The following is a 24,434-nucleotide window of genomic DNA, read 5'->3' as shown; positions in this document are numbered from 1 at the left end:
AAATTGTGGTAAGATACAATAAAATAACATAAACATTTCCATTTTAACCATTTTTAAGTGTATAGTTCAGTCATATTAATTATATTTTCAATAGAGGCCCGATGCACAAATTTGTGCATAGGTGGGGCTCCTCAGGGTGGCCTGAGGGGTGATTTGGTGCCACCTCCTCACCTGCTCCTGCCTGTGGGGTGATCGATCAGGGCCTGGCCCCCCACCTGGCTCCCTCAGTGCCTGGGAGCGGGGTGGTGGCCCCTCCCCCTGCTCCTGCTGCCACCGCTGGTCGCTGTTTACAGGGCCATTAGTAGGGTGATCGGGCCCCCACTTGCACCTGCCTTGCTCTGGTGCCACCTGCTCACCTGCTCCACCATCCCACTGCGGTCCTGCTCTTGTTGGGGCCCATCAGGGCTGGCAGTGCCTCCACTGCCGCCTGCTGCCAACACTGCATCACCAACACCTGCCATGTTCCGTGCTGTCCCCTGATGGTTAGCACACATCATAATGACTGGTCAAACTCCCAGTTGAGGGGAAAATTTGAATATTCGTCTTTTATTATATAGGACTAGAGGGCCCAGCACGGAAATTTGTGCATGGGGGTGTGTGTCCCTCAGCCCAACCTGCACCTTCTCCAATCTGGGATCCCTTGGGGGATGTTCAACTACTGGGCCTAAACAGGCAGTCGGACATCCCTCTCACAATCCTGGACTGCTGGCTCCCAACTGCTTGCCTGCCTGCCTTCCTGATTTCCCCTAACCGCTTCTGCCTGCCAGCCTGATCACCCCCTAACCACTCCCCTGCCAGCCTGATCAATGCCTAATTGCTCTCCTGCTGGCCTGATTATCCCCAACTGCCCTCCCCTGAATATTTCCTCTTTATTAGATGGGTGTTTTCTTTAACATATTGGACAGCCCTAACTGGTTTGGATCAATGGATGGAGCAATGGCCTGCAGACTCAAGGATCCCAGGTTTGATTCCAGTCAAGGCCATGTACCTTGGTTGGGGGCACATACTCAGTGGGGACTATGCAGAAGGCAGCTGATCGATATTTCTCTTGTTGATGTTTCTAGCTCTCTGTCCCTTTCCTTTCCTCTCTGTAAAACACAATAATTATATATATATATATATATATATATATATATATATATATGTAAAGAAACATTTAAAATTCCTCCATATCTGCCTGGCTGGTGTGACTCAGTGGCTGAGAACCCAGGCTGGGCCAGGAGGGGATCTCTGCATGGGTGCAGGCACCACTGCCGTCCTGAGACCCCAGGCTGGGGGCATGGACCCAAACTGCCACTTGGTGCTGGAGCATTTCCAAATGGCTGCAGGCAAGGTGATGCAGGGACATTCCCACCCCACCTGCACTTATAGGTTCTGAGTGCCCAGGGGTCATTCTGGAACCCCTGCCACTCAGGGCCTATGGGCATACAGGCTAGGAGCAGCCTAGGTCCAGAGGATGGTCCCGTTGCCTGGGAAACCCAGGCCTCCCTCCTGCTCTCTGTGGCCATAGCCATCTTGGTTGGGTTTATTTGCATACTCGCTCTGATTGGCTGGTGGGCATGGCTGGTGGGCGTGGCTTGTTAGTATATGGGAGTGGTGGTTAATTTGCATATCACTCTCTTATTAGGTAGTATTGTTGTTCAACCAGTCTCCAGAGCTTTTTCATCTTGCAAAACTGAAACCCTACACCCATTAAACAACAATTAAATAAACCTTAACAGAAATTCTGTACCCATTAAACAACAATTTTCCATTTCTGCCTCTCCCAGCCCCTGCCAACCACCATTCTAGTTTCTATGATAGATAATTCATATGAGAGATAATTCATATAAATAGATTCACACAGTATTTATGTTTTGGTGGCTGGCTTATTAAACTTAGCACAATGCCCTCAAGGTTCATCCATGCTATAGAATGCAACAGAATTTTCTTTCATTCAGATTATATTCCATTGAATATATAATACACTTTATTTATCCACTCATCTGTCAAATGGACACTTGGTTTGCTTGCTTCTCTTTCTGAGAGATGGGCCCAATCACTAAGGGTGACACCAGGAGATTAACCTGTCTTTTCCTAATAAGGTGCTTGGTAAAACTATCAGAAACAGGAAGGCTGTCAGAGTTGGGGCTCAAATGGTAGGTGAAGAGCTTAGACCAAAATAGTTTGAATTCAGGAGTCTAGGCAGACTCATAAGATTAAGACACATAAACAAGAGCAGGAAAGTAAGAACAAGCAATGGTTTTAGACACCAATCTGCAAGGGTGTTTAAAACCAGACCATTCTGAGGAAGAGAAATGCAGAAAGAGTCAACAAAGGAGTAAACTGTGAGTGAGAATCAAGCAGGGTCAGGGAGTGCAGAAAATGAGCAGAGGTTTCAGTGAGTGAGGGGTGGTATCAGAAAGGCCCGGGCTAGCATAGACAGCTACAGCAAAGGTCTAGGATTCTGGCGGGAGTGGGCTAATGGAAAGGAAGGAACAGACTCTGAATAGGCACTGGCTGCTCCTCTTTAGCCTCTGCCTCAGGGTATGCTGACCTGATAAAGAGAAGGAGGAAAATGAGCATGGATAAACCAGGCCCAGGACACTTATACTGGGTAATCTTGGAGCTGACTCCCAATATCCCAAAGGGTGTGGCTTTGATCTCCATTCTGGTATCAATGTCAGCAGGGTTTTGATTTGGTGAGGCTGCAGGGATATCTATGTAATGGGGATGGTTGGGGTTCAGAAAGTGAGTTATGGTCTGAAGGCTGCGGTGGGGGTCTGCCCTAAAATGAATTTATTTCTAGTTTAGAACACTTATTTTCTTGTGCCTGGAATCAAAGTATGCTCAGATTCTGGGACTGGGACTAAATGGATAACTGGGAGGCAGGGGTGGGCTGGGGACAGTTACAAAAATAAGAAGGTATAGAGGTTAGAAGACAGTCAGCTCTTTGCAGACCAGGACACTGGTCCAATGAGAAATTTCTCAGGACAGGAAATAATGATTCAGGTGTTATATAAGCAATGTTTCCAGCTTGCTTTTCCTTTCCTTTGTCTTCTTCTTTTAAAGAGTTAATGATATATAGGTACAGATATGCAGAAAAAAATAGTTTCTAGATAATTATATTCACAGATAAGCTTCTCTAATTTGCCAGTTTTTCTGTGCTGAGGCATGTTTTCCAGCAAACAAAATGCTCGAATAAATCCATCAGGGGCAGAAAGGCAGTGGGAGGCAGCTGCAGCCGCAGCATCCAGGAGTGACAATGATTAATTCCTACATCTGCTCGGTCAGATAGAAACAAAGGTCACTGTGCATAGATTAACATCCTGATCACCGCCTCTTCCCAACACACACACACACACACACACACACACACACACACCACATACAATCACACTGAGAATAGTATATTTCACTATTGATAACAGCAAAATTCAAAAATGCTTAAAAATGTTTACTATCTGACACCTCCCTCCCTCCAAGCTCTTTAGTGGAAGGGAGATGAAATAAGGCATAGAATAGGATAAAAAAAAAAAAAGGTTAATGTCAGATTCCTGTCTAATCTTGTTAGCATCCAAATTAAGTAAAATTCTGATGCTCAGCTACATTAATGAAAGCCAAGGGAATGGGAAATTTAAGAATAAATCTTGATGCAGTAATTTGATCAAAGTAAGAAAGCTTATTAGGGTAAAACAATTGAATACATGTGGACATTTGATGTTATGTAAAGAAGGTATTTGGAAGTTGATGCTGTCCTCGTGTTCAACAATCACCTGAAGACATTGCCACTTCCTTTTCCTGACTCCTATAACTGTAGATCTTTGACAAGTTGATCTTAAAAAAGAAAGATTCTTGGCCCAGCCAGTGTGGGTCAGTGGTAGAGCATTGATCTATAAACCAGGAGATCACGGTTTGATTCCCAGTCAGGGCATATGCCTGGGTTGTAGACTGACGACCTCCTAAGCCACACAGCACATCTATTTATACTCCAATCCAAGAAGGGGTTTCACAGGAAAACAAGGAGCCTGGGAGAACCCAGGTTCCACCCACTCCTTCCTCCTGAACAAACATAAGCCAGGAACTAAGAACATCTCAGCACTCCCAGGGTGGGTGTGCAACTGACATGATTCTGCCAATATCCCGGGCCCAGTCAGCAACAATCTAAAGAATGTCCAGGTGTCTTCCCATTTGGCCTTCTACATGTGCGAAATGAAAAAAACCTGCAGTCATTTTCAAGGTCCACCATTTCTTACTTCTTTTCAGTCAGGTCAAGTTTCTAAGTTTTATAAATCTCCATTTTCTGGCTAATGAAAAGAAAATAGAATTCCACTGAGTCTCCTATCTACCTTTCCAGGACTTCTGTGAGGATCAAATAAGATAAAGCATGGGAAAACGCTTCACAGACATTTGGTTAAAGTGTAAAATGTTTGCACCTGGCTATAAAGCAAGTCATGCTCCTGGGCTGAAGAAACTCCAAGGATGCTAGTTGCTAGGGAGAGGAAGCTGAGCGTTGCTATGTGATGTCATTACCCAGTGCCCACAGCCACCATTTTCAGGCTGGGCTGGGCTGTGGGCACCATTTTGCACCATGAGGTCTCAGCAGCATTGGCTACAATTTAATGGGGTGTCACTCCAGGATGGTGGTGGGGCCTGTGTCCCATGTGGGGGAAGCCCAGTGCTGCTTTGTAGACACCAGGTCCACAGTGCTGTTTCTCTATAAATGGCCAGTGCACATCTGCCCCATGGTGGTCTTTACATGTCATAACAATTGGTCGACCAGATACTTAGCATATTAGCCATATATATATATTCACTCTATATAATGCTAGAATGAATGTTCTTTTTTAAAAAAATAGGTTCTTATTTTTATTTTTTTCCCATTTTTTAATTATAGTATTATATGTGTACATATCTTACCATTGCCCCCCAGTCCCACTCCCATACATGCCCTCATCCCCCAGTGTTTTGTGTCCACTGGTTATGCTTATATGCATGCATACAAGTCCTTCAGTTGATCTCTTATCTCCCCCACCTCTTCCTAACCTTCCCACTATAATTTGACAATCTGTTTGATGCTTTACTGTTTCTGTATCTATCTTTTTGTTCATTAGTTTATAATGTTCTTTATTATCCATAATAATGTGGTATTTTTCTCTCATTCACTGGCTTATTTCACTTAGCATAATGTTCTCCAATTCCACCCAGGTTGCTACAAATGGTAAGCCGAAACCAGTTTGGCTCAGTGGATAGAGCGTCGGCCTGCGGACTCAAGGGTCCCGGGTTCGATTCCGGTCAAGGGCATATGCCCTGGTTGTGGGTACATCCCCAGAAGGGGGTGTGCAAGAGGCAGCTGATTAATGACTCTCTCTCATCGATGTTTCTAACTCTCTATCTCTCTCCCTTCCTCTCTGTAAAAAATCAATAAAAATATATTTTAAAAAAATTCTTTCTTTTTATGGCAGCATAGTATTCCATTGTGTAGATGTACCATAGTTTTCTGATCCAGTCATCTGCTGATGGGCACCTAGGCTGTTTCCAAATCTTAGCTATTATCATCAATTGTGCTGCTATGGACATAGGGGAGCATATATCCTTTCTGATTGGTGTTACTAGTTTCTTAGGATATATTCCTAGGTGTGTGATTACTGGGTCATATGGGAGTTCCATTTTCAGTTTTTTGAGGAAACTCCATACTGTTCTCCAAAGTGGTGCACCAGTCTTCATTCCCTCCAGCTGTGATCCAGTGTTCCCTATTCTCTGCATCCTAGCCAACACTTGTCATTTGTTGATGATAGCCATTTTGAAAGGTGTGAGATGATACCGCATTGTTGTTTTGATTTTCATCTCTTGGATAATTAGTGACTTTGAGCATGTTTTCATTTGTCTCTTGGCCTTCCTTCTGTCTTCTTTCAAAAAGATTCTATTTAGGTCCATTGCCCATTTTTTTATTGGATCACTTATCTTCCTTTTATTAAGTTGTATAAGTTGCCTGTGGATGTTGGAGATTAAAGCTTTATCAGTGATAACATTTGCAAATATGTTCTCCCATGCAGTGGGCTTTCTTGTTGTTTTGTTGATGGTTTCTTTTGCTGTAAAAAAACTATTAATTTTGATGTAGTCCCACTTGTTTATTTTCTCTTTAGCTTACATTGCCCAAGAACTTCAGTGAAGAAATTCTTTCGGCATATGTCTGAGATTTTGCTGTCTGTGGATTAGAGTGAATAATCTTTATACAACTCTTGGTGGAAATGTGAACACACTTTCCTGAGTATACCTGATACCTTAGAAGTGGATTTGTTGGCTCACAAGGTATATGTGTTATTTTAGAAGATATGTCAAATTATTTTTCAAAGTGGTTGTACCAGTGTGCACTCTCACTGTGAGTAGATGAGTTAAATTGCTTTAACATCTTTATTTTACTATTATATTTAAAAATTTAAGCCATTTGGTGTTATATTTCTCACAAGAGAAAAATTCTGAGATGCCCCCAATTAAATTATAGCAGGCCTGAGGCTGAGAGGAAGAGACAGAGAGGTTAATCAGTTAACAGGGTTAGGGTTAGGGTTAGGGTTAATCAGTTAATAGGCCTGAAACCAAGAAAAGACTGTTAATATTTCTGAATGTATGTTGAAACTTTGTGGGTTTTATAAAAAAATATATATTTTTATTGATTTCAGAGAGGAAGGGAAAGGGAGAGATAGAAACATCAATGATTAGAGAGAATTAGTGATCGGCTGCCTCCTGCATGCCTCCTACTGGGGACCAACCCTGCAACCCAGGCATGTGCCCTTGACCGAATCAAAACCCGGACCCTCCAGTTCCCAGGCCAATGCTGTATCCACTGAGCCAAATCTGTTAGAGCCAAGTTGAAACTTTGAATCAACTTCCAGGAGGCTATCTCAGTGATTATCTAGAAAGAATAGAAGACCACCAGACACTACTATATACTCCTTATGTATGAACTTTCCCAAATGTTGCCCACAACCAATCCAGAAGCATCAAGTAATTCTTTCTTATGGACTATTCACTCATTCCAGAACTACTGCCTCTTAACCTTCTCCATGCCCCCTTATCTATAGTTATATTAATTCTTTCAAAACAATTTACATTTTTCTTCTTCAAACATTGATAAAAGAGCCAAATAACCCCAGGGTGGGGGGCATGTTTATCTTTTCCATCTAGCTCTGCTGCTAGTGGTTTAGTCTGCATGCCCAGGACATTTTTGTGTGTGTGTGTGTGTGTGTGTGTGTGTGTGTGTGTGTATTGTTGTTGTTTTTTGTTTTGTTTTGTTTTGTTTTCTGACTAGCACATGGATCAACAAACTCTTTCTTTAGGATAGCTTTTAGCCTTGAAGGTTTTTGTTTAACATCTTATAGCTTTAATTTGCTTTTCCCATCCATAGACAACTGCTCATCTACTTTCTATCTCCATAGCTTTGTCTAGTCTGGACATTTCATATAAATGGAATCATACAACATATGGTCTTTTGTGACTGACTTGTTTCATTTGAATATTTAGGTTGTTTCTGCTTTGGGACTATTATAAATAATGCTGCTATGAATATTCAAGTCCCTTATGAGATACATGATTTGAAAATATTTTCTCCCATTCTCTAGATTATTTTAACTTTCTTTTAAAAAAAATTTAATAAATATTTATTGTTCGTTTTATTACTGTTGTTCCTCTTTCCCTCCCCCATAGCTCCTTTCCACCCAGTTCCCATCCCACCCCATATCCTTACCCCGTCCCCGCATCTGCACTGTCCTCGTCCATAGGTGTAAGATTTTTGTCCAATAAATCCCTTCCCCCCAAGAATTGTCAGTCCACTCCCTTTCTATGCCCCTGATTCTATTTTATGCACCAGTTTATTCTATTCATCAGATTTTTATTCACTTGATTTTTAGATTCACTTGTTGATAGATATGTATTTGTTGTCACTTTGTTGTTCATAATTTTTATCTTTACCTTTTTCTTCTTCCTCTTCTTAAAGAATATCCTTCAGCATTTTATATAATACTGGTTTGATGGTGATGAACTCCTTTAGCTTTTTCTTATCTGTGAAGCTCTTTATCTGACCTTCAATTCTAAATTATAGGTTTGCTGGGTAGAGTAATCTTGGTGGTAGGTTCTTGCTATTCATCACTTTGAATATTTCTTGCCACTCCCATCTGGCCTGCATAGTTTCTGTTGAGAAATCAACTGACAATCATATGGGTACTTCCTTGTAGGTAACTAACTGTATTTCTCTTGCTGCTTTTAACATTCTCTCTTTGTCTTTTGCTCTTGGTATTTTAATTATGATGTATCTTGGTGTGGTCCTCTTTGGATTCCTTTTGTTTGGGGTTTTGTGTGCTTCCTGGACTTGTAAGTCTTTCAAAGATAGGGAAAGTTTTCTGTCATTATTTCTTCAAATAGGTTTTCAGTATCTTGCTTTCTCTCTTCTTCTGGCACCCCCATAACTCAGATGTTGGTATGCTTGAATTTGTCCCAGAAGTTCCTTACACTATCTGCATATTTTTTAATTCTTTTTTCTTTTTTCTTTTCTGGATTGAGTATTTTTTGCTTCTTCGTATTTCAAATCTTTGACTTGATTCTTGGGATCCTCTAGCCTGCTGTTTGATCTCTGTATATTATTCTTTATTTCAGTCAGTGTATGCTTAATTTATGATTGGTCCTTTTTCATATCTTTGAGGTTCTCACTAAGTTCCTCAAATGTTTCTAGAAGATTCTTGAGTAACCTTATAACTGTGGTTTTGAACTCTATATCCAGTAGTTTGCTTTCCTCCATATCTTTAAAATGTGATCTGTTTCTTTGTCTCCACATTTTGGCTGCTTCCCTGTGTTAATAAAATGGCCTTGTGTGCTAGGTGTCCGATAGGGCCCAGTGGCTCAGCCTTCCCAGTTACCTGAGGTGGACACTCTTGGTGCACCCCTTTGTGTGCTGTGTGAACAGTCTTGTTGTAGTTAAGTCTTGATTGCTGATGTTATCACTGGGAGGAATTGACCTCCAGGCCAACTGGCTGTGAGGACTAGCTGTATCTACAATAGGAGAACTTCTGTGCTGAAGACACCCTTATGGGACAGGACTTGCTTCAGTGGGATTTTGGTGCTCACTGAGTCTGTCCTTTAAGTGAGTCGCTTATGGATGTGAAGAGTTGTAATCTGGTATGGTCTCACATTGATCAATGGATACACTTACTCTTGGATCTCCAAGGAGGTGCAAAGTCAGCCACTGCCTGATGTCACTCAACAGGCGCTACAGAGATATCTGCAGATTTCTCCTTCATGTTTGGGGTTTGGAAGGGCCCAGATGAGGCCCAGCTGTGAAGCAATGCAGGCTGCCACTTCAGGGCTTTAGGCTTTCTTTTGGACATTTTGCAGCCCTTTGACCCAGCTGCAGTATGTTATGTTTTAGGTTGCAAGAAGGAAAGGACATTCATATGCAAAATCTGCTGTGCAAAGCTTGGGTGGGGTTGTAAATTGGGTGGGGTGGGGTCTCAGTAAATCACCAGGGCAGAATAAACAGCAATGGCTGCCAGTCTGTCTTGCCCTGAAGAGGTCCCTGGAGAGGTCGGCCTGGCCTGCGGAAATTGGGCAGAAACTGGCTCTCCAACATTGGCTGATTGGTTCCGGATTGTGAGAGGGTGCAGGCCAGACCAAAGCATCCCACCACTTTTACTGCAATTATATTGAATCCATACATCAATCTGGAGAGAAATTATATCTTTAAAATATTGAGTCTTCTAATGTATAAATATATCATTGATTTGTTTAGAACTTATTTAATCTCTCTCAAAAATGTTTTATGATTTTCTATGTATAGATACTGCATATTTTTTCCCTACTGTGTTAGTCAGGATTCAATCACAGAAATGGAACCAGTAGGAGATATATGAATTTGTCACAGGCAATCAGCAATAAACATCAAACAAAAAAATTATATAGAAGATCCCATATATCTTTGTATGGCACAATATGATTACAAACTTTCCCATAGCCAACAAGATCAGAACTGCTTTCCTTTCTTCCTGGTTACCTTCCCTTTAGCTCCAATTATGCTGCCATAAACTTAGTATTGCTTCAGAAGATTTCTCTACGTGCTCTCCATTTTTAATATAAACACTCATCTTCTTAGAAGAGTTGCAACCTTCTTTATGAGGAGAGAATCTCCATGTTCTTTGAGTAGATAGCACAATACTGGGCTAAATTTTTCTCCTCCAGATGGAATTCTACCACAAGGCCAAGACCATTGGGGCGGGGGAAGTTCTTACATAGCTTAATGCCACAGAAGGAGACAAGATCTACTGATACCAGCTGGCAGTTTATAGTACCACAAAGATACTAACATTCTGGGTTTCATGATCCAGGCAGTGGATGAGAAACTAGGCATGGGCTGCTTACCTGTTCTTTCTGCAACGAATTGTGAAGCCAAGAAAGAACACTATCAGAAGAAGTCCACAGCTGAGAAAAGTCCAAACAATACCCACGAGGGCAGGAGACAATGAAGAAATGGTCTTACTGTGTGGGGAAGAGGTCTGAGAACAGAATAAAGAGAAGCTGTCAGGAACGAGGCTCTCCTGTAGATCAAACGTGAACTACCCCATAAACTAATGCCTGGAAATACAGGTCCTTCATTAACATTTCCCCCTCATCCTCCACCCCCTCCCCGTAACACATGTATTTCTGAGCAGCCCTGACACCTTAAGGCTGCTTACTTACAATTGTTGTCTTGCAGAGATCATGAATAGGTCTCTGATCCAGCTCCTGGCCAGGCAAACTGTCACACAAGTCAGAGCAGTTTATTTCAGGCTCCATGTCATCACATGCCCCTCTTGGTGTGTGTGTATTCAGTCTTGATTACCTGCTGGTAGGGTACCAGCAGATCTTTGTCTAAAACGTAAGAGCATCTCAAATGTTGTATTCAGAGGTGCCATTTTGGGGCTGGCTCCTGGCTCACAATCTGGGATGGACAACTCATTCAGGTGGAAGCGAAGGGCTATTCCACTAAGCTCCTTGCTCAGCCACCCTCCAGGCTCTCTGGGTGCCCTGTTGCCAGTGTGAGTCAGGAGTGGGCATCTTAGTAACCACAAAGTGATGATTCTGGCTTGCCACCAGATGGCAGTCACTGCTCCAAGTACTCTCACACAGGTCCCGACGGGAAGCAATCAAACCTGTTAACAAATAAATTACACATTTATGTATATGTAAATGGTCTATTAGAGGTTTAAAATGTTTTATGTATTTTAACTAGATAGTTATATTTTTATTAAACAGAGTTATATACTTTATTATATATAACAAAGGTTTAAAATAATATACTTAAATAAAATATTGTAAGCCTCTTTAATAAGCAATCATTTAAAAACAAAGACAAAGCACATCTGACAATTAGATATAAAGCTTTAGAGATATAAAACCCTACAGTCTTTCTTCAGATGCTTTTTATGGCCCAACACTGTAAATCTTTAGTTCAAAGATGTGAAGCACATCTTCCTTTTTTCCCTACTGAGAAATCCTCTGCCCTTCCAAGATCTTTCCACGCAACTCATGGCTTAAGTTCTGTCTGATCCTGGGGGATGGGAGGCTCTGGTGCCCCCCGCTGTCTGCATGCAATGTCTGCCTGTCACTCAGGCTACTGTTCTCTGGGGAAATGGAGGGACTTTCTATGTCTACTCAGCTGGGGGCAGGAGGATAGATGAGCCCTTTGCCAATAGTTTTCTGCTTGTTTTTAAACTGTTAGACTACTAGAAGAAGTGCGATAGGCTACTTAGATAATAGGGGGAGAAACTGAGGATGTTAGGAATGTCCTCAGAGTGAGCAACTGGACAAAGGATGGTGTTACTTCCCTAAGAAGATGCTCACAATGTGAATACTGTGATAAAGAGAAGCTCCACCTTGCAGAATAAAAGCAGAAATACAGAAAGACTCAGTTTAGCCCCAGCAGAAAAGGTAGGTAGGTCCCTTTAAAGCAATCTATCACATAATAGAGAAAACAGATTTGAAATTTTACCAGTCTGGGGAAATTTATAAGAGGATATCACTTCTGTTTTTAAAACAGCTTAGCACAACTTTCTTTTATTGTGTAGAAAAATTGGAAGATGAAAAATATCAATTATTATTTCACTTGCCACAGAACATAGAATTTTTGTTTAAGCCTGAACAATAGTGACAGGTGTAGAATGCCGTCTTTGGATTCTGCGTGCTTAAGCATGAACAATATAGCACCAGGTGCTGCCTACTCATTGGCCTCTCCTATGGCCCTGAATTATTTACCAGTTTCATTATAATGAAATCCCAAGAGAACTAACAGCCACTATCTCCTGTCAAGACATTTAAATTCTTGTGCAGTCTAGTCAGATTACTGAATGCAAAATTAATAAGTAATTATATAAAAAATTACTATTTGCATCCTAATGTAATTGGTATTGTTGAAAAGACCTTTTGTTCTTTTTCTTCTATTTAAAGTTAGACATCTCCTATTGTGCCTTATAGTATAAGAGTAATATTGTAAGCTTTATTACTTGATGTACTATATGCATCATGATGGATTTGAAGGTATATTTTCCCTATATTTCCTTTTTTAAATTTTTAAAATGTTTTTATTTTTTTATTTTTTATTGATTTCAGAGAGAGGAAGGGCGGGGAAAGAGAGATAGAAACAGCAATTTAAAAAAAAGAATCATTGATTGGCTGCCTCCTGCATGCCCCCTATTGGGCATTGAGCCTTCAACCCGGGTGTGTGCCCTGACCAGGAATCAAATCATGACCTCCTGGTTCATGGGTCGACGCTCAACCACTGAGCAGCACTGGCTGGACTTACCTTTTAATCACACTGGCAAATAAATACACTTATATTTGAACCATTATCAAGTCCAGGTTTATGTATCCTTAAATTAGATTGTGTGTGTGTGTGTGTGTGTGTAGAACTTCATTTTGTCCTCACTGCAACAGTGTCATGTCAGGTAAACAACATCAATCCCTTGTTTTTAAATAAAGAAACTTAAGAGCAGAGAAGTGAGGAAACTTGCCCCAAATCTGTAAAGGCTGGGCTTGAATCCAGGAATTTACAAAGCAAAACCAGTGTCCTCCTGGCACACACCCTTTAGTGGGCAGACACTCTGGACTGACTTCTCCTGAGAAGACATCAAATGGTCTGGTGGGTGTTTTCCTGTTTGATTCACAACTATGGGTTCCCTGCAGTCTGGCACACAATAGTCTATCTAAACTAGTATTTCTCAACTGGAGTGATTTTTTATCCCCAGAGAACATCTGGCAATGTCTGGAGATATTGTGGTTGTCAAAACTGAGATGAGTCTTGGCCATTGTGTTAAGTGGTTAGAGTGTTGGCCTGTGCACTGAAGGGTCTGAGGTTTGATTTCCCATCAAGGGCACATCCCTATGTTGCAAGGTCATTCCCTGGCCTATGTCAGGGTGTGGAGGGAGGCAACCAATCTGTGTTTCTCTCATATCGACGTTTCTCTCTCCTGCCCCTTGCCTTTCTTTTTCTCTGAAAAAAACAAGTAATAATAATAATAATAATAATAATAATAATAATAATAAATAAATCATTGGAAAAAATATGCTCAGGTGAGGATTAACAAAACAAAAAAAACAAAACACAAATTGACATCTAGTAGGTAGAGGCCAGGGATACTGCTGAACACCCTTCTATTAAAAGGATGGTCCAAAGAACAAAGAATTCTCAGGCCCCGAATGTCAATAATTCTAAGGTTGAGAAACCCTGATCAACACTGGATCCTAGAGAGCTGACAATTTTAAGCCTAAATCATCTTTGGGAGATTCTATAAAAAACGATGGGGTTGTCCATCCTATATAATAAAAGAGTAATATGCAAATTGATCATACCTCTGCTACACCCATAAGCCATACCCACCAGCCAATCAGGAGCGAGTATGCAAGTTAACCCAAACAAGATGGCTGCAACCACAGAGAGAATAGGAGGCGTGGGGTTTCCCAGACAAAAAGGAAACCAAGCTTTCTGCCTGCCCTGGCCTGCCTTGGCCTCCATTCAAGGCTACAAAGTTTCAATTATAGATGATAAATAAATCCCATCAAAAATGGCAGCAGCCATGGAGCTGGAGAGAACAGGAGGCTTGAATTGCCCCCGGTGATGGAGGAAGCCAAGTTTCCGCAGCCCTGGCCTGTCTTGGCCTCTGCTTATGGCTACAAAGTTTCAATTATAGAAGATAAGTAAAACCCAGATACCAGGGCCTCAGCTTGGATCACTGGGGGGCGTGGCCGGCCTGCAAACCACCATAGGTCGCTAGCCCAGGCCATCCCATGCCCCAAGAGAACCCACACCCTGATCTAGGACACTCTTCAGGGCAAACCAGCTGGCCCCCACCCATGCACCAGGCCTCTATCCTATCTAATAAAAGAATAATATGCAAATTGACCATCACTCCAACACACAAGATGGCTACCCCCATGTGGTCAAAGATGACTGCCTCCTTGTGGACACAAGATGGTTGCCACAAGATGGCTAGCAGGGGAGGGCAGTTGGGAGAGACCAGGTCTGCAAGGGAGGGCAGTTGTGGGCGATCAGGCCAGCAGGGGAAGGCTGTTGCAAGGGACTAGGCCTGCAAGGGAGGGCTGTTGGGAGTGATCAAGCCTGCAGGGAAGGGCAGTTAGGGGTGACCAGGCCAGCAGAGGAGAGAAGTTGGGGGTGACCAGGCCTGCATGGGGAGGGTAATTAGGGGCAAAGACGCTGGCCAGAGGAGCAGTTAGGCATCAATCAGGGCCTAATGGGCAGTCGGACATCTCCTGAGGAGTTCCAAATTGGAGAGGGTGCAGGCTGGGCTGAGGGACACCTCTCCCCTTGTGCACAAATTTTGTGCATCGGGCCTCTAGTCTAGACATAAATTCCTTAGGGGATAAGTTTCTGAGTACATTGCAAAGGCCCCCTTGGATAGACTGAACTCATTGGCATGGGACTTTGCATGCCAGGTTCTCCTCCAGTCCATGGATATCCAGGGTAGAGACCTTACGTATCATGATCCTGAGCTCATGGATAGGCAATAAGCTCCAGTGTTAGCACACATTCACAGATTCACACATGAGGAGCTGGTGAAACAGAGAATGGCTCAATATTGAGAAGAGAGAGTTAGATGATTCAAAAAAGAAAAAAAGAAAAAAAGAAAAAGAAAATCAATCTTTAGGAATTAAAAATAAATTGAAATAAATGAACCAAACTATATCAAGTTTATGGTATAATGACATAGAGAAGAATTATTTTAAGTAAAAATAATTTGATTTTATATCCTAAGGACAAAAAATACCCATAAAGAAATCTTAAACTGCATTAAGTGGGTACTGTTCCTAGTTTATATATATGAATACACACATATAAGTATCTATTAGACAAATCAAATAAGTAATTATATTTATGTCATTGGGAACTAAGATTTTCAAAGTCAGAAAAAAGAGATACACACATAAAATAAAACAAGTTTAAAAAAAAAAAAAAAGCTCAACCTTTAATATCAGTAGGGAATAGCATTATGAACTCAGAATTTTTTTTTTTTTAAGTTCATATTTCCCAGTCTGTTAGCTGAGGCTTGGAAATAATTATAACCCAGTAACAATAAAGATGTTCAGATCATGGTCTTTAAAGTCACTTTCACTAAAATAAATCTGCTTTTTTAGCAAAATGGACAATTTATGGAGCTGAAAATAAATAACATGAACCTGGGACATCTTATCATATCTTATATACCGTATTTTTCGGACCATAAGACGCACTTTTTTCCCCCCAGAAGTGGGGGGAAAAAGTCCCTGCGTCTTATGGTCCAAATATAGCCTACACATATACTTTTTTTAAAAAAGTGTTTTTACTTGCCCGGCTCTGTGTGGTCTCTGTGTGCTTGCCCGGCTCTAAAATGGTTCTAACTGCTGCTGTTTACTTTACAGGGTTGATTACATGTGTTTATGACTGTGATGTTGGGTTTTAATGCACATAAAATATTTTAGGACACTATTTGTTTCAGAATATTTTTTTCTTCATTTCCCTTCTCTAAAAACTGGTGTGTCTTATGGTCCGGAGCGTCTTATGGTCCGAAAAATACGGTAATAAAAAGGTAAAATGCAATTTAACCATCATACCCTCACACACAAATGGCCGCCCCATGTCATCACAAGATGAGCACCCCATGTCATCACAAGATGGCCACCATAAGATGGCCAGCAGGGGAGGGTTGTGGTGGGCAATCAGCTGGCTGGGAAACAGTTAGGCATCAATCAGGCTGGCAGAGGAGTGGTTAGGAGTGATCAGGCTGGCAGGCAGAAGCAGGTAGGGGCGATCAAAGCAGGTAGGCAGGTGAGTGGTTGGGAGCTAGCAGTCCTGGATAGTGAGAGGGATGTCCTACTGCTGGACATCTCCTGAGGGGTCCCAGATTAGAGAGGGTGAGGGCTGGGCTGAAGGACACCCCCACCCCATGCATGAATTTCATGCACCGGGCCTCTAGTGAGAAAATAAAAGAGTATCAGAGCAGAATTATGTCAAAATGACATAGGTGTTAACTGCCTCTCATGAGCCAATGACAGGATAATTTCAGTATCAAAAGTAATAATTACTGTAGTACACTGGAACATACATGGCACATAGTTGGTACTCAATAAATGCTTATTGAATGAACAAGTGAATTTAGCATTGTAGTTATTAATAGGCTATTATTGAGAATGTGATCTACAACACTGACTTAGTGGCTCCTCCAGGAGGACACATAATATAATTTCTCTTCCTCTCAAATATCAGGAAAAGTTAGCTTTTTCTGGAACATTTTTATCTCATGCATACTATGTTTCTCTCTCTCTCTCTCTCTCTCTCTCTCTCTCTCTCTCTCTCTCTCTCTCTCTTTTTGCTTGTTGGGAAGATCTTATGTCTTTTTCTTCCCACTATATATTTTATATTAAAAGCAGAAGGAAGCAGAAACCGGTTTGGCTCAGTGGTAGAGCGTTGGTCTGTGGACTGAAAGGTCCCAGGTTCGATTCCGGTCAAGGGCATGTACATTGGTTGCGGGCACATCCCCGGTAGGGGGTGTGCAAGAGGCAACTGGTCAATGTTTCTCTCTCATTGACGTTTCTAGCTCTCTATCTCTCTCCCTTCCTCTCTGTACAAAATCAATAAAATATATACATATATATATATATTTTTTAAAAAAAAAAGCAGAAGGAAGAAGTACAGTTGGAATAATAGGGATGTTTCCACTCAATGTGAGCAAACAGATATATTATTTGAAGTCCCACAACCTCAGGTTACCCAGTAAGAAAGATAAGACAGAGCCACAGGCAAATGCATAAAAAAATGTATCTATTCAAACCACCACCAACAACAGCATCATACTAGATATTCACTAAGGTTCCTTCTGGCACCAATGTTGTCTGAGGTAATAGTTCTCTGCTAACTATACTAATGTAGGCAGCAGATACATGGATAATTATAAACAGCAGGGAATCTGAAATGCATTTTTAATTACCTTTGAATGCATTGTGTTATGTTCTGGTAGCAGATTTATAAACATCCTGAACATGGGTCACTTTTACTAATAGTAAATTCACTTCTATTCTCTGTGCATACACTGCTTTTCATGGGGACAGCAAGCAGGTACAAGCAGGGCAAAGGGGATTCAGTCTCCCTAAGACCATCTGCCTCAAAGATCCTCAGTCCAGAAGATGGCCCATGGTAGTAAATACTTTCTAAGAGAGCATGGGCGTGAGAGTAGGGTGGGAAAATATTGCAAATCTAGGAAGAGCTAGTTCAGTCAGGCAAAGAAGGTGACATTACAGATATGGCAGTGTTGGAAGAAACCTCAGATATTATAAAGTCCAATCTCTTCATTTTATGGATCAGAAAATACTCCCACAGAGGTGGAGAGGCTCAGGATCACACAGTGAGTGTAGGAACATAATCTGGGTCTCCCAAGCTCAGTGCTCTTTCTATAATACTTTAAAAGACCTTTAAGGGAAGTTATGGTTGGTCTTTCACGCAATTGGGACAGGTAGGGCAGAGGCCTGGGCTTGGGAAAGCAGGGAGAGTCAAAAGGGTAACAGCTTAGAGCTTGGTTAGTAGTCTGTGGAGGAGGTTTCAGGGAGACAAGAAACACAGTGGAAGGGGGAAGAATATTCTCTTGGGAGAGTTTAAGCTTTGGAACTTATACATTTTCTCCATAACAATGTAAAGTAGAATGAATTTATCTATTTCTCAGAATTTCAGATTTGCCTTATAAAAGATGGGGAGATGATAAAAGTTTTCTTTTAAAACCTTTGAAGTGCCTCCAGTTGAGATCTCTGCACACTTTCAAGGTTTCTGAATAACCATCCCGAGGACCCTGAAGCAGGGCCCCCTTCCCACCAGGGATTCTTGATCCCTTCCCACCAGGGATCCACGGAAGGGAAGAGCAGGGGAGGAAAGGTAGCTGTTCCAGGCACATCCTGTGGGAACTTTAGAAGCAGAATGGAGTCCATTGTTCTCCCGTGGCAGGGGTGGGAGGTTGGAGGGGTGGAGGGAAGGAGAAGAGACTTCGTGCACTCCCTTAGGCTTTGAGATCGTTGGGTTTTGTAGGAATTCTTGGACTATACCACCATTCTTTCCTAATCCCCATGTTCCAAAGCCTCTCTCCTCCTATGCTTTCCAGCACACTATTAGTGACCTTCCCACAACCTGGGGAACATTTTACTCAACATTTTACAAGGCTGCACACAACCTCTTAGCTTCATATTGTAACTTTTCTTCTACCTAACCCTGACTTCTCCCGTTACTATACAGTGTTTAACTTTTCTGGTTGCTTGGTAGAATTTTACTGAATCAGACTGGCCATTGGATTGGGTCCCCCCATGGAATCTGAGAAACAGTGTAAATAATAAGTTTAACCATAAACATTAGTCAACTGAATGCAGAGCCCATCCTGAATACAGGGCTAATTCAGCCCTCCATCCCTATTCATACCATCGAACCATCGGGTGTGATGATTGGCATTGAAAGGGACAAAGCTGCGGCTGAATATAAATCTCAGAGACTTCATTTTCTGTGGCTTTGGTTAGTTACATAACTTCTCCATTTCTTAGGTGTCTTCTCAATGAAGTCAAGATAATACTTCCCACATCTCATAGATTTTGTTGGTGATTAAGTCATAGTTTGTATAGGATGTATGCAAATGTAATCTATACATACTAGATCATCAATTAAGTATCAGCTTCTTTCTTTTCTGTGCCATAGAAAGGTCATCTGTACAGGCGACTTGGGGCACATAACTGAAATTATCCATCTTGTTTCCCTAAATTCCCTAACAGAATCTCAAGTTCTGAGTCATTAATATATCTTTTAACATGAAGAACAATGTTCTCTATACTATATTTAGAATCAGATTTTGTAAGGATCTATGAATTATAGATCCCCAATGGTAGAGACCATGTTCATTAATTCAATAAATATTGATTGATGAACTATTATGTGCCAATAACTATGCTAAGAGCTAGGATGCAGCAGGGAACAAGTCAGCATGGCATTGCCTAGTACCTAGCACAATGCCTGGCACAAAGTAGGTGATCCATACCTATTTGTTGAAGTGACTCAGAGTCATTTAGAAGACATATAGAATAGGAGTCCTAGACTCCTAGGAATGATCCTCAAGACTGTCTAGATACTCTTATCACTCAAGAGAAACTGGAGATTTGATCCATGAAGTAGAACTGGACCATCTTCCTCTGATACACCGAGAGCATCTTCTGCTTTCTGAGCCCTACCCTGATGTGTTTTGCTAACTCTCAGATATAAGTTCAAACAACCACTCAAACTGGGCTGTCTACTTTCTTATAGATGGATCCTAGAGACCTGTTAGTATTCTGCACTGTTGCTAGGGACTGGAGTTGGGAATTTAAAAACAAAACAAATCAGAAACATACCAAAACCCTTACCAACTTCCCAGAGTTGCATTGGTTACCTAAAAGCACTTAGGTAGTGTTATTCAAATTGATTTCCATAAAAACCAGTCCCAAATGTCAATTAATGCTCATTAATATGCAATAAAATTCTAATTTGAGAACTATTAAGAGCCAAAAATGAATTCCACTTGACTGCCCTTCTTTGATGAGAACTGCTGTGAAGAACTCCATGCTGTTATTCAGTGAAACAATAAGGTGTCACGACAAATCAAGATCCAGGCACCAGAAGGACCAGAGAGAATGATCATTTGAAGGTTTGAGAGGCTGGTTTGGACAGCTCAAGTTCTATGCTGCTACAGCTCAGACCTCTGTCTGATATTTGGTATTCCTGTCTTCTGCTTGCTTTGGGTCTCATTTGTTCCTTCTCTCCTCCTCCCTCCCCCCCCCCCCTCGCCCCCTAGTTTCTTAGGATGGAGGTTCAGGATATTGATTTGAGGCTTTTTTTCTTCTAAGCCCTTAAGACTATAAATTTCCACCTAAGTACTGCTTTTAATACATAATTTTTTATTTTCATTCGGTCCAAAATAATTTCTCATTTCCCTTTTTATTTCCACTTCAACTCATGAGCTACTGTGGAGTACAGTGTTTAGTTTCCAAATATTTAAATATTTCTGTTATTGATTCCTTCATTGATTCCTTTGTGGTCAATAACATTTTTTGTATGACTCTAATTCTTTTTAAATGTATTAAGAATTGTTTTATGGTTCAAAAAATGGTCTACCTTGATAACTGTTTCATGTGCAATAAAAAGAAATGCATATTTTGTTGCTGTTGGGTTTGGTGCTCTAAAAAGATCAATGGGGTCAAGCTAATTGATTGTGTTGGTTTCTTCTTCTTCTATATCCTTAATTATTTTCTGTGTTATTATATCTATTACTGAGAAAAATCTAATAAAATTGTGGTCTACAATTATGGATTTGTCTATTTCTCCCTGAAGTTATGTCATTTCTACTGTATGCATTTTGAACTTTTGTTATTAGGTGCAAATATGTTTAATATTGTTATGTCTTTCTGATAAATTAACTATTTTATCATTATTATCTTCTTTATCCATGGGAATATTCTTTGCTCTGCAATCTTCCTTATCTAATATTGCTATTTAGCTATATTTTGATTATAAGTGTTAGCATGATAAATCTTTTCCATCCTTTTCTTTTAATCTATTTATACCTTTTTAAAACCCCCCACCCAAGGATATATTTATTGATGAGAGAGAAACATCTATCAGTTGCCTCTCATATGCACCCTGATCGGGGATTGAACCCAAAACCCAGTTATGTGACCTGACTGGAAATTGAACCTGCAGCCTTTTTGGTGTATGGGACAATGTCTAACCAACTGAGCCACCCGGCTGGATTATGTATATGTATATGTATATGTATATGTATATGTATATGTATATGTATATACATATGCGTTTGTATGTTATGTGTATATATATGTTTAAATCTTAATATGTAAAGTGTGCTTCTTTTACATAGTATGTAGTTGGTTTTGCTTTTTTCTCCTATTTGGCAACTCCTGCCTTTTAGCTGAAGTATTGAGATCATTTACATCTAAAATAGTTATTGGTATATTTAGTTTTAAGCATATTATACTTCTACTAGTGGCCCAGTGCATGGATTCATGCACATTGAAAGGAAAGTAATTAGAAGAAAGATTCATGCAGTAAAAAATTACATGTCAAATAGTATATGCAATACTAGAGGCCCAAGTGCACAGATTTGTGCGCTGGTCGAGTCCCTCAACCTGGGCTATGGGGATTGGGCCAAAACTGGCAGTCTTACATTCCCTGAGAGGACCGGATTGTGAGAGGGCACAGACCAGGCCGAGGAACCCCGTCAGTACATGAATCCATGCACCAGGCCTCTAGTATACATATAAAATTTTTGGCTAATCTCTTCCTGCTCTTCCTTCTGAGATTCACCAGTCTGTTCCATGTTTCCATGCCTGTGCATTGAGTGTCTGCCCCTGGTGGTCAGTGTGCATCATAGCTATCAGTCAAATGGTCAAACAGTTGGACACTTAGCATATTAGCCTTTTATATATATAGATAGTATTACTAGAGGCCTTCCTTCCCCCAGCTGCTGGCACCGGATTCCCTCTGGCAGCTGGACCTGGGCTTCCCTAGCAGCCCTGCTTCATCCAGAAGAACATCAGCTCTAATTAGCATATTGTGCTTTTATTGTTATAGATAAAATTAAAACACGTGTGCGATTGGTGCCAGTGAAAGCTTTATATATATCATGAATGTGTGAGTCAACATTTACTTTTAAATTGCCAGTGCCACCGGGACCAGTTTGGCTCAATGGATAGAGCGTCCGCTTGGGGACTGAAGGGTCCCGGGTTCGATTCCGGTCAAGGGCATGTACCTTGGTTGCGGGCATATCCCCAGTAGGGGGTGTGCAAGAGGCAGCTGATCAATGACTCTCTCTCATCGATGTTTCTAACTCTCTATCTCTCTCCCATCCTCTCTGTATAAAAACAATAAAATATATTTAAATTGCCAGTGCCAGCCAGTCAGATGGTCAGATGGTTGTATGGTCAGTCACTTAGCCTTTTATATACACTGAGTGGCCAGATTATTATGATTACTGAATGCATAATAATCTGGCCACTCTGTGTGTGTGTGTGTGTGTGTGTGTGTGTGTGTGTGTGTGTTAGAGGGCTAGTGAATGAATTAGTGCATGGGTGGGGTCCAACCAGCCTGACTAGGGTGAGGGGACATGGGCAGTTGGCTGGCCTGCCTGCTGGTCAAACTCCTGGTCAAGGGGACAATTTGCATATTAGCCTTTTATATATTATATAGGATATACACTGAGTGGCCAGATTATTATGCGTTCAGAAATCATAATAATCTGGCCACTCAGTGTATATAGATAGATTTGTAATTGATCTCATCTCTTATTTTTTTTCCTTCTTTTCTCCCTTCTCTTAGGTGAATTAGGTATTTCTATTATTTCATTTTATCTCTTTGTTGGCTTATTGGCTATCCTTAATTGTGCTATTTTTATGTTTATAGATACATCTTTAACTTATCACAGTCTACTCCCAAGTGATATCATATCACTTCACATGTAATATAAGAACCTTATAAGAATGTACTTTTATATCTCCACTCCCACCTTTCGTGTTGTTATCATTATTCATTTACTTTACCTATGTTATAAATCCCACAATACATGTTTTCATTTTTCTTTAAATCGTCAATTATATTTAAAAGAGGCTTAAATAGTAAGAAAAATCTTACATATTTCCTCATGTAGTTGCCATGTCTGACGCAGCTCTCTTTAATACTCTGTCCTACAAACTCCACCTGCCTTGGCCTCCCAGACTTGAAACTGTCTTCTTAATTCAGGGAGTTTGAATTCTTTCTTTTTGCACCACTTTCTGAAAATTGTACCCTGGTATACCTGCTTTTCTTTTGTTTCATTGAATATCTGAAACCATGGATTAAAAATATAAAGGCTCTGGATCATTTTATTTTCTCCAGTGAATATCTTCTTTAGCTTCTGCTAAGATGTTAGGATAAAAACAAGCAACTTAATTCAATCAGTGACTCATTTGATTAGGGGGTAGATTTCAATATTTTATAAGACGAGGTCTATTTCTGCACTAACTCCTCAGCTATAGTCCTTTCAGAGTCCCAGATGAAAGCTTAGAATATTTGTATTAGTCTGGGTCCTCCAGAGAAACAACACTGATTTTTCATATAAAGAGATTTATTATAAGGTTTTGGCTCATGTAATTATGGAGGCTGAGAAATCCCAAACTACAGACTCAAGAAAATGAGGGTGTAGTTCAGAGGCCCAACAATCAGACAGGTGATGGAGTAGAAGCCAGGCTGAGTCTGAAGGCCTGAGAACCAAGAACGCCAAGGACAGGAGAAAGTCAAGCCCCAGCTCAGCACTCAGGCAGAGAGAATTTCTACCTCCCACTGCCTCTTTGTTCTGTTCAGGCCCTCAACAGATTGGATCATGCGCACCCACATTGGGAAGGGCCAACTGCTTTACTCGGCTCAGCAATTCAAATCTCTTCCAGGAGCAGCCTCACAGATACACCCTCAAATAATGTTTAACCAGATGTCTGGATACCTACTAAGGTGACCAGATTGTCCCGCTTTTGGAGGGACAGTCCTGATTTTTAACAATTTTTCCCCAAGTCCCCCGGTGTTTTAAAAAAAGTCCCAATTTTTGGAAATATTGGAAAAATTGGAAAGATTCTTTTCAAAAATCGGGACTTTTTTAAAACACCACGGGACACGAGAAAATTTGTTAAAAATCAGGACTGTCCCCCCAAAAGCAGGACGATCTGGTATGGCACACTCAACACATAAAGTTAACCATCACAGTGTTTTTCAGCCCTTTTCACCTTGGTGGACTCTATACTCCAATTTCTCTCTCTCCATCACAATAAGACTGTAAGTGGCTCTGATTAGCTTCTTGGCTACTTAGCACTTGTTTTCTGTTTGGCTCTTTTACCTCTCGATCTGC

The 24,434-nt window shown here is 41.0% G+C and overlaps 1 protein-coding gene across 1 annotated transcript in view; it reads right to left on the bottom strand.

The window, feature by feature from the left end:
* The window catches only part of GPR156 (G protein-coupled receptor 156), an 81,503-nt gene that overhangs the window by 45,112 nt on the left and 11,957 nt on the right, over nt 1–24,434 (bottom strand). The window contains exons 2-3 of the mRNA XM_036448300.2: nt 10,702–11,153; nt 10,384–10,517 (exon numbers count right to left, since the gene is read on the bottom strand). Coding sequence (XP_036304193.1) covers nt 10,384–10,517; nt 10,702–10,797 — 230 coding nt within the window. The 5' untranslated portion in view covers nt 10,798–11,153. The remainder of the gene's footprint in view (nt 1–10,383; nt 10,518–10,701; nt 11,154–24,434) is intronic.

This window comes from Pipistrellus kuhlii, unplaced genomic scaffold (genome assembly GCF_014108245.1).
Source record: "Pipistrellus kuhlii isolate mPipKuh1 unplaced genomic scaffold, mPipKuh1.p scaffold_m20_p_2, whole genome shotgun sequence".
Classification (NCBI taxonomy): Eukaryota; Metazoa; Chordata; class Mammalia; order Chiroptera; family Vespertilionidae; genus Pipistrellus; species Pipistrellus kuhlii.
This window is presented reverse-complemented; position numbering and strand designations above follow the sequence as displayed.